The sequence below is a fragment of the Lutra lutra genome, chromosome 6 (assembly GCF_902655055.1).
Source record: "Lutra lutra chromosome 6, mLutLut1.2, whole genome shotgun sequence".
Classification (NCBI taxonomy): Eukaryota; Metazoa; Chordata; class Mammalia; order Carnivora; family Mustelidae; genus Lutra; species Lutra lutra.
In genome coordinates, this window is record NC_062283.1 from 94,124,283 (window position 1) to 94,135,973 (window position 11,691).

An 11,691-nucleotide genomic window follows, 5' to 3' on the forward strand; every position below is an offset into this window, starting at 1 on the left:
GTAAAGCAAACCAATATCTGTGACTTTAAGATGATTCCTCTTCAAGAGTTTCCTAAAGAGGGGTGCCTGGGTGACTCAGTCAGTTAAGCATCTACCTTCAGCTCTGGTCCTGCTCTCAGGGTCCTGGGATCAAGCCTCTTGACATTAGACTCTCTGCTCAGCGGGGAGCCTGCTTATCCCTCTCCCTCTGCCTACCCTTCCCCCTGCTCGTGTTCTCTCTTTCCCTGTCAAATAAATAAATAAAATCTTAAAAAAAAAAAATGTTCCCTGGAGAGAAGTATTACCATTATTGATATTTTTGAAAACGCATTGTACAAAATGCTGGATGATATTTAAAAAACTCACAAAATCATTGTGTTGTGCTAAATAATAAGCTCACTTTTTATGCTTCATCGTTAAAGATTAGCTCCTTGATATAATCTTACAATGTTTTAGGCTATAAAAAGTAGTTTGTAACTAGAAATATTGGTGGCTGTCAAAGATAACAACATAGTTACTGAATTTATTTCCTTTTCCATTGAGAATCTAAAAAGCAATTTATCCTTCTTATTTTGTATAGTCCAGATTTTAGTACAGTTTTGAATACATGTTTAAACCGAGGTTTTAGCAGACTGCTAGACAATATGGCTGAGTTCTTTCGACCTACTGAACAGGACCTTCAACATAGCAACTCCATGAGTAGGTAAGATGACAAAAAATGTTATGTGTCTAATGAATAATATAAAGAGTGCTTTGGATGTGTTTATTTTTTGTTCCAGGTAATTAAAAAAATCTTAGAGGATAAATTTGATTGATCATTTGTCAACAAATTAAACTCCCTTAAACTAATGACTCTGTAGAAGCTCCTTCTGGATTCAATATTAAAAATTTCATTTCTTCCCCAAATTTTGCCACTATATGGAAATAAATAGTGAAACTACCTTTCTGTAAGCCAAGTTCCAGTTCCAGTTCTTGGGTTTGGTTTTTTTTTTTTTAACTCTTTAGAATATAAAACTGAAAATGTATTTAATTACTATAAGCCATAATTGGCCCACATAATTCAGTAGTTTGGACATTAAAATAACAAAGCAGTCTTGTTATAAATTCCCATTTGATGAATTATTTCTTACTTCTACAACTACATAATGTATTCATTTTTAGCTCTTATTATAGGATTGGGAGTATTTAGTTAGTGCAATTGTTAGTAATTTTAATCACAATTATTTCTAAGTCATATAGTCATACTGCTAAAATATATCATATGGTTTTATTACATTCTTATTTTGGCATGAATATTTTGGGTGTCCTAGCAGAATTTATACTCTTTAATAATCTATTTTGTAGATTTTTTATATTCATTAAGTACTAAACCAATGTTAACTGACTATAAACTAGTCCATTAAAATGAAACAGTAAGTGATATGCAGTATGTATGTGTAATGTCCAATTTAATTCATAAACATATAGGGTAAGAAATTATTTACTCAGTTCTCTGGAACCCTTCTTCATTGTATAAAAAAGAATAATTTGCAATTAACATTGAGGATTTGGAATACTTAGAGCAATAACATTTATCTTCTTTAACAATTTAAATATCACCCTAAATTTTTTTTAGATTTAAGTTATACAAAAATAAATTTCAGCCCCTATATACTCCCTAAATCAGGTTGTTCCAATTAATAAAACTTCACTGTAATCTCTGCCTAGCAAGGTGTTAGTTATTTCCTGAGTAGGGATAAAGAATTATAATAGTTGTTTTAATACAAATACTTGACCTTATACCCTAAAGAATTACAAAAATTTTGTTATAACCACATCAGCCAGTAGTTTAAACTCCTACAGTTTTCCATATTTTACTTTCCCATCGAACCTACATTTTTCACCTCAAATCATGTTCCTCGGTTATATTTTAATGCTTCTCTCAAAGTCAGAGATTATCTAATGCCCTTGCATATTTCATTACACACACTAGGTATTCAGTAGATATCTCCTGTCTTAAGTTTTTTCTCTTCTGTATCAGTAATCAACTTAATACTCCATAATTCAATACTAGAAATATTTCCATTATGCCTTATGCTATTCCTTTTATTTAAAATGTAGTGAAAGTTCTAGCCATCACTGCAATTCAAGAAAATAGATTTTCAGTTATTGGCAAAGAGACAAAATGGTCTAGAACCTTTAAGATTCTAGAGATTCTAGATCTAGATTTAAGATCTAGATCTAGATTTAAGATCTAGAGATTCAACTGAAAAGTGATGCTAACTAATACAAGCTCAAATTATATGTGTGTGTGTGTGTGTGTGTGTGTGTGTGTATGTGTGTATTAATATGTATATCTTCCCATAATACTATATACATATAACATATGCACATAATATATAATATTCAAAAAATTATTGAAAAAGTAAGCAACAAATATACTTTCCTTATAAAACATATAAGGTGAAATTATTAGAATAATATGTTATTCATAATAGATAAACCAATAGAATAGTATGTAAAATCCAGAAACAGGTTCTAAAATATACAGGAAATTAGTACATGATGAAGGTGAGGAAGAGATGTATTATTTAGTAAACAGATTAGTCATTTTACAGTGACTATTGTAAAATAATAATAAATTTAGACCCTTTTGTACCATACACATAGCCAAAAAAGCCAGGAGGTTTAAACAATAAAAACAAATTAACAGGTGAATAGGAAAAGGGGAATTGTGAGCTCAAGTTGGAGAATTGAGCACATACAGATTATGGTTGTCATCTTGAGAGTCCTGGGGAACCACAAGGGAAGTGGCAGGAGAGTTACATGATGGAATTAACATTGTAGGATCACTTGGATTGCTCTGTGGAGAAGGAAGTAGGAAAGGAGAATCGGGTTGGGATATAGCAATGGATGAATGAAGACTTCTTTAATTGATTCAGCAAGTACATATTGAGCACATACTGTGCATCAGGCCCTTTACTAAGTACTGGGATAATACAGTAAAACAGACATGTTACCTAATCTCACAGACCTGTATGATCGTGGTGTCTTTAGTTTCTATTTTAGAAAAATTAATGTACAAAGAAAGACATCAAGCAGGTAAAAACGTGACAGATTTTGGAAAATGCTATCATAAAGGACAATAATGTATAATTTTCTCAGGAACACATAAATCTCTACACTGCTTTTTCTTTTTATGCATTGCCTCAAATCTCGGCATAGCATACTGGTTAGACAACATAGCCTCAGCATTTTCATGATGTTTAAAAGGAAATTTCTAGTGTAGCCTCAGGTACAAATATATTAAGTGTTTCATTTAATGTAATAAACCTACATCTATAGCCCACACACAAAAATTATTTCATCATTGTTTACAAATTGTTTCATCATTTAACAGTCACTATATCATCCGTAATCACACATTCATTTATTCACCAAAAAAATGATTGTTAAGCACTTACAAGTTAGAAGGTCACTGCTAAGCAGACAAGAGAAACTGCTTAGCCTGGACTAGTTTTGGCCATAGGGAGAGGTAGACCCACTTAGGTAATATTTAGGATTGTGGAGGGATTTGATATAGTCAGGATAGAGAAGTGCCCAAGTCTCCTCTTATATAGCCAGATAGATAATGGTGTAGTTCACTGGAATAGGCAGGAGAAACATTCAACATTGCTGGTAATTGAGAGAAACATAGACTAAAACTGTAAGATACTGTTTTGATCTATCAGACATATCAAGACTTTTTTATCAAGATTTTTTTAGAAACTGGGGCGCCTGGGTGGCTCAGTGGGTTAAAGCCGCTGCCTTCGGCTCAGGTCATGATCCCAGGGTCCTGGGATCGAGCCCCACATCGGGCTCTCTGCTCAGCGGGGAGCCTGCTTCCCTTCCTTTCTCTCTGCCTGCCTCTCTGCCTACTTGTGATCTGTCTGTCAAATAAATAAATAAAATCTTTAAAAAAAAAAAAAAAGATTTTTTTAGAAACTAATGCTTGATGTAGAAAGAGGCATAATGGAGCAGGTTTTCTCACACACTGCTGCAGAAGCAGTGGGCATCTTTCAATATACATTATAAACCTTAAAAATGTTCATACACTTGAGGCGTCTGGGTGGCTCAGTCAGTTAAACGTCCAACTCTTGATTTGGGCTCAGGTAGTGATCTCAGGATCCTGAGACCAAGCCCCACCTCATGCTCTGCCCTCAGTGGGAGGTTGCTTGGACTCTCCCTCTCTCCTTCTGTCTCTCCCCCAATTTCTGCTCTCTCTCAAACAAATAAATAATCATATCCTTTGACCCAGTAATTCTGTGTTAATACAAGAAACTATTTAAGGAAAATGAGGCAAAAACTTAAACACCCAACTCCAAGGAGCTAGATCTAAATTGTCACAGCTAGAGGATGAATTAGCTTTATAATCATTAAAAACTAGATAAAAACTTTAGAAGAACTTTTAGTAAAATGGAAAAATGTTCATGACATAATAAAATACAAAACAATATTGCTGGGGAGGTTATAGTCTTGTGTTTAAAAAACACACAAAAAAGCATAGATATGTATAAAAATTACTGGAAGAAACTAACCATGATGTCAGTTACAGTTGTTATTCCTAGGGGGTAGAATTATGTGTGATTTTTATTTTCTTAATACATTTTTGTGAGTATTCTTCAGTGACTGTATTGAACTATAATTAAAATGTTAAGTTCCCATAAGAAAATTTCAGAAAATAATTATTACTATGATGATTTTTCAGTCTTTCCAGTGTCAGCTTGCCACTAGCTAAAATAATTCCAATAGTAAATGGACAGATCCATTCAGTTTGCAGTGAAACACCTAGTCATTTTGTTCAGGTAAGAAAGTTTGGGGGTATTATTAAAAAAAGCATTGTATCTTTGGTTGTGGTTATATTTGTCTGAAATAAAATTACATTTCTCTCCTGTGATATTTATGTTCAAAGAAACCAAAAACTTAAAATCACACATAGAGTGTGGTAGCATGCCTCATGAGAGCAATAGTGTATCATGGCAAATTTATGAGGTTGGGAATACCTTTCTCCATGTTAGGTCCAATAGCAATTAGCCTGCATTTTTAGTCCACATACATTCTGGTGGTCGATTGAACTTACTGTGTTAATGTTTTGCATTAAACTATTGGTGATAAGATTGAGCTGTGAGATCAGTAATCCAGTTCCACAAATTTTGAGGAAAACTAAAAAAATTTTGTGGAGAAGTAAAGCATTCTAGATTTAATAAATATGACTGTTAATAGTGTACCAATAATCTCATGAAAAGCGGCATAAGACAGTACTACATATAACTCCATCCTTTCTTAGAAAAGCATTTTGGAATGCATTAAGACTACTATTATTGAAATAGTAACTTTGAATCTATGTTTTTTGGGGTTTGTTTTTTTTTTTTTCCTGAGTCACTTGCAAACTTGGATTAGAAAACTTGGTTTAAAAGACTAAAACTTGTATTAGAAGTAAAAACTTGTTTGCGGGGTGCCTGGGTGGCTCAGTCAGTTAAGCCTCCTACTCATGATCTCAGTTCAGGTCTTGACCGCAGGGTCATGAGTTCAAGCCCCATGTTGGGCTCCACACAAGGCGTGGGAAAAAAAAAATGTAAAACTTGTTTGCAATACACCTCAATTCCAAACTACTGCAATAGTGGACAATGAGGAGACACTAAGGCTGAAGTGTCAGGATGGCATCTTCTCAGTAACCTGTGTCTCAGACAAGTCAGATTATATTCATTGTACTATCCACTTGGGAATGTGAAAAGCACTGAGACCACAGATTGTGTTTCTTCCTTTCTGTGTATAGTTGTCCTTCACATGTCCTTCTCATGCTTATTTTCCCTCACTGTTCTCTTCAGTCTTTTGTGTCATCTTTCTCAACCGTGACAGTTAGACATTCAGACTGAGAAGGATGAGTGAATGAGACTGATCTCCTTTCACTTAAAGTTTAATTTCAGCTCAGTTTTTTTAATCAAAAACTTAGTTTAAATTTTAAGTATCAGTGGGAGGAAAAGGTTGTAACTTCTGGCATTTAAACCTTCACTTTACCTTTCTCTACTTTCATAAAAGTCTCTAGTTTCGTCAGTAGGCTGTTCGTCTTGGTAACGAGTGAGAAATACAACCAGGCATACATAATATACCACCAGCTTCAATCCTTAAGTAATTCATACACTACATTAATTAAAATCTGAATAATTTATAATGAAAACAAAAGATTTCAATCTAATAAAAACACCATTGATATTGTTTAAAGTTTTTGAGTGTGACTGAATGTAGATTAAACTAATATACTACACTATTGCTTGACAAGACTCCCACCAGTTCTTTTAACCATAATTTCTATGAGTTAAAATGCCATATTGCCTTCAGAGAATTTAATCATGAATTTATTGAGATCAAGACTTGTCTACAGATCACTTGGGTTTTCTGATACTTAAGAGAGAACACAAAGGACAGTTTCACTTACCGTTTCTCTGATGTTCACCAGTGCACTCCAATTCTTCTGTGTCATGGATCTTTTCACAATCTGGTAAAGCCTACAGGCCCCTTCTCTGAAAAATAACTATAAATGCGTATTACAAAATACATGAGTTTTAAAGAAAACCAATTATAAACAGTTTTCAAGATGCTTTTTAAAATCAAATTTATGAAGCAGTATTGCTTTTTTTTCACGCATTAAATAACAAGCTATAATAGCAGTTCATGCAACTTCCACAACTATCGTACATGAAAATGTCTGATTTCTATTGAAGACAAAGTCATGGGCCATGCTAATACTATCATAGTTGGTTGGCAATTTCATAACTGAAAGATACTAGGTTTTAGTTAAAGGTTAATGAAAATAAAAATGTAAATTTTTCTTATTCTTACATTTACAAATTTCTTAAGAATCCTTGTTCTAAAGTGTCTGTGTGCAGTTTATGTACGTATATGCAATAATATATGACATGCTACATGTATTCTATGTTAGATCTTCTAAAAAAGTAATATATCTCACAACCATGTTACATCAGCTTCTAGCAAAAGTACCTTTAAATTTGTATCTTTAGACTACAAACATTCATTCAACATATAATGTATCTAGCCCTTGGCACACATAAAAGTCCATTTGTAGACTGTTTTGGGTCATCTTCTCAAAGTCACACTTGAGTACTTATCATTCCATCATTCACATAAGAACCTAAATAATAAGTATCTCCTAAATTTTATTATAAGAAAAAGTATTCCCTTCTTTAAATGAGTTTCTTTTTGGCCTTAGTGCCATAAAACTTAGAGCTAAATTTATTGCTCAAATTGCAGATATGGATTCAAATGATCTATACTTCTTACAAATTGTTTTACTCTTATTTTGCTAGGATCTGTTGATGATGGAGCAAGTGAAAGACTTTGCTGCTAATGTGTATGAAGCTTTTAGTACTCCTCAGCAACTGGAGAAGTGATTTCTCTTGCTTCCAGAAGAATTACAATGGAATTCATTTACTTTTAAAAATACACTGAATAAATCAACTACATATAGGGTAATGATTTGTTACCAAAATGCCTAATAAAAATATATTCTTAATCAGTCTTCATTTCATAATAAAATGTTTTATTTGGCATCTTAATATATTTTTTTAAAGTCAAGTCACCAACAGACTAGTTTTTGTGGGCATATCTGAGTGTACACAGTGCAAATATTTGTTACACCGTGGATATTAATTCCAAACTGATTAAAAACTAGTGTAGATACTTTTTTACTATTATATGAAATGTAATATACATTGACATTAATACTGAGAAAAAAATATGTTTGAGAATTAAGTGTGAAGTTTAGAAAAAAATGTACTTCGTAACTAATCATAAAGTTCAGTGGACCGAAGTATAGATGAGGGAATCAGACTTTTCTTCAGTTACTCTTCAAAGGTATAAATTATTTATTGTGAATAAACCTGATGAAGCACTTTTCTTTTTATGGAAATCAGTGAATTTAACAACCGTCATCAGTAATTTTTTTTTTTACTATTGTTAACAATTCCTAGAAAATTAGATATTGATTTAGAGGCTAAAATTGTGCTGATGCTCTTTACTCAACAGCTATTATTAGCTACATAGTTTCATTCATTTTTATGTAAATAATTTTAATAACTTTGTATTGATTTTGAGACAGTAAATATCTTATTGCAATAAAATATTTTAGTAAAATGTGGTTTTGTTGAGTTAATACCTTAGAGCCATTAATTTTATTTGTCCCATAGCAGTGTTTTGCTCTTATTTTGGGAGAATATGCTAGTTTTCAAGTTTTATTTTAACTGGTAATATAATTGATGCTTTCTTTTAGAAAAAATAACATTTCCTTCCAAAAAGAAATATTTCATTGTCTCTAGTTAAATCTATATTCTATATTTATCAGGCTAATTAGGGCAGAAATATATGAATCATCAGTATAGTAAATACATTTTCAGTAATATAAGAATATTTTCAGTGACATCGCTTTATTTTCCTCAAGCATAACATTACAGCTGAGTAGTAGAAGGTACAAATTAATTTTGAAGTCTCTTCCAAGGAGAGGCAGGCAAGGCCCAAAGCCAACCACTAGGTATTCTATGTCTACAGTGTTTTAAAAAAAGAAAAGAAAAACAGATGTAAAAATGGTAAGAAGAGCAAATGCTTCTCTTCAAAATTTGACAGAATACAGTGATACTATTTTCTAATAAGGTAACTGAAAAACTACGTTTTAGAAAATTAGTGACTGTGTATGTAATAGGGCATGCATCTCTTCCAGCAATATTAATCCAGGATTTCATTCAAGGAATATTTGAGAATGAACAGGGTGTGGCCTTATAAAAGAATCAAAACCTGGTCAGATGAAAATTTTTACCTGGAGTCCTACATCTGTGGAGTTGTGGCAGTTAGAGATGACAAGGTAAAAACCACATGTATTTGAAGCTATTTGGGCTTAGACATTCTAAATTTGTCTTCAACTAGTACAGTAAGAGCCCTCTTATTGGAGACGCTTAGTTGTTTGGTTGATCCAAAAGGTCACTTAAAGCAGGGTATTATGCACCAAAAACTCATTCTTAAGGGCGCCTGGTTTGTTCAGTTGGTTAAATGTGTGCCTTTGGCTCAGGTCAGACAGATCCCTACATCAGGCTCTCGGTTCAGTGGAGAGTCTGCTTCCCCCTCTGCCCCTCTCCCTACTCATGTGCACACATTCTCTCTCTCAGAAAAATAAAATCTTTAAAAAAAAAACAACTTAATTTTTATATATTTTAACTAAAAATTAAATATTCTTTGTCAGTTATTAATGTAGGACAAAGGTCTTTTCTTTTTAGTATAAGGTGTACTTAAAGGTGTCCTCCAATTATCTTTCTTGTACAAACTGCAAACATTGTATTACATGCTATAGTTGGGAAGCCAGGATACAAAATTTTTGTAGATTTTTGCTATATTTTCCTCCAATCTTTTAGAACTGTTTTGCCCACAATTAATTTATGAATACCTTTAAAAATTTTTTTTTAAAAAAGCAAAACACTTTTTTTTTAAGATTTTATTTTTAAATCATCTCTACCCAGCATGGGGCTCGAACTCACAACCCCAAGATCAAGAGTCAAGTGTTCTTTTGACAGCCAGCCATACTCCCCTAAAAAAAGCAACACATTTTTATCTAGTCTTTCCAAAGTTCAGCTTGGTTTTTACAGAGACTACAACTCTTCAAACTCACATTATCACAGTTTGTATAATCATGATAAAAAGTTCAACTGTCATAATCTGTTTGATAACTTTTAATTTCCTAGAGCCACTATAACAAATTATAACTAATTGAGTGACTTACAACAACACAAATCTATCCTCTCACCATTTCTGCTCCTTGGAAGTCCAAAATCAAGGTGTCAGCAGGACCATGCTCCCTCTGAAGGCTCTAGGGAAGACTTCAATCCTTTCTTGATTTTCCCAGCTTCTGGTGGCCCAAGTGTTCCTTGTCTTATAGCAGCAAACTTCAGTCTCTGTCTCAGTCTTCACATGGCCTTCTCTGTGTGTCTGTGTATCTCTTACAAGCATGCTCTCATTTAGGGCCCACTTACATACAGTATGATCTTATCTCAACAGTTACTTTAATTACATTTGCAAAGACATCATTTCCAGGTAAGATCACATTCTTGGCTTCCAGGTGAACATGAGTTGTTGAGAAATACTATTCAACCCACTATAGAGACAAACTCAACTCAGCTTGGTAAACATACACTGATTGCAGCAAGTAGAAATCGAAAGGTGTGCCAGACAGAAGTGTATTAACAGAAAACATGTAGCTTGCCCTAGGAACCATCAGTATGCTTTTCCAAGAAGATGGAGAGCATCAGTTAACCCAGTAAATTGGTTGAATGGAGATTACTTAAAACTGCTTCTACTTTTTCTCCTTCAAACTTATATAAATGTGTTTGTTACTGTGTATATATAAAAATTTGATAAGACCATTATTTTATTTGCTCGGAAAGTAGGAAGATTTGATCTAACAAGTTTTTTCACTTACAAAACTGAAATGAACAGAAGACAAAACATCTGTCTTGTCTTCTGTTGTCTTGATTCATATTTAGTTGAATAGCCTGACCTTTTAGAATAATTGTGTTGCTTGAATATGGTACTCATAAAAAAGAGAGATAGAATCTTAATACAGTGGTGTCCATATTTAAAATATCAATGACTAGATTATTCAGTCTAATAATCTAGTTTGTTTTGCCTTCAACATTTCTCTAGTCATTAAAGGAAAACCAGAAGTTACTGAAATTCAAGTCAGGCCATTTTGTACCTATTTAATAACTCTGGGAAAATGATTATCTGATTGGAGGATAAAACTATTGGCTTAAAATAGGTAATGAGAGATCCGATTTTTAATTATCCTTACCATAATTATTGTCCTCATGTCACAGATTTTTTTTTATATAGTTGGGTTCAATGCTGAACTGTGTTTTGTCATTTAGGTCCCTCATAGCTACCAAATAACGAAACTTCCTTTTTTTGTTTTTTCTTAGTATAGTGTTTGGGATCATATAAATCTGTCCCAAGTTGGATCCCTAATAAAATATTAATTGGAATTTAGAACTGTTAATATATTTATGTATATAAATACCTTGGCATGGTTTCAAAAATTTGGTAATTTTAGGAACTTTAACAGTGAGTAATTTTTTTTAAAGTTTTCAATGATAGCATGATTTTAGGAAATAAATATGTGCTTTGGTTTTATTCTCTATTTGAAGCATTTTTTGGAAACAGTGACATGTCTGCATTTGACTAATGTAACAAATGGAACCTGCAGTACTTCAAATAAAGATCTGGCCAATTAAACATCTTTTGTTGAGGATAGAGAGTTCTCTAATCATGTTTCTTTAAATTTACATCAAAATCAATATTATTTTTACTTCATTATTTTGCTTCATTAGGCAAGATTTGAATAGAATTCCTAATTTTCAGCTAGGTTTTCAAATCCAATTTGCTTGAAGGCAAACATAGGAAACATATTTATTAATTTAAATTGGAGCTAAAATTAGCTCACCTACAAAAATTGGCCTATGCCTCCAATCCCATATACCCTCTACCCACCTCAAAAACCCTGAAAGGATATGTACTAAAATATTAACAGTGCTGTTCTAAACAGTGGCTTTAGCATTGCTAACATGTTTTGAGCATTTTTGTATGTTTTAAAATACCTAGATACATATATATACATATATCAGTTTTATTACCAAGATG

At 32.7% G+C, this 11,691-nt stretch overlaps 1 protein-coding gene across 1 annotated transcript in view; it reads left to right on the plus strand.

The window, feature by feature from the left end:
* The window catches only part of PEX3 (peroxisomal biogenesis factor 3), a 33,516-nt gene extending 25,988 nt beyond the window's left edge, over positions 1-7,528 (plus strand). Inside the window, exons 10-12 of the mRNA XM_047732595.1 lie at positions 560-682; positions 4,706-4,802; positions 7,323-7,528. Of these exons, the coding sequence (XP_047588551.1) occupies positions 560-682; positions 4,706-4,802; positions 7,323-7,406 (304 nt within the window). The 3' untranslated portion in view covers positions 7,407-7,528. The remainder of the gene's footprint in view (positions 1-559; positions 683-4,705; positions 4,803-7,322) is intronic.
* The last annotated feature ends 4,163 nt before the right edge of the window (positions 7,529-11,691 follow it).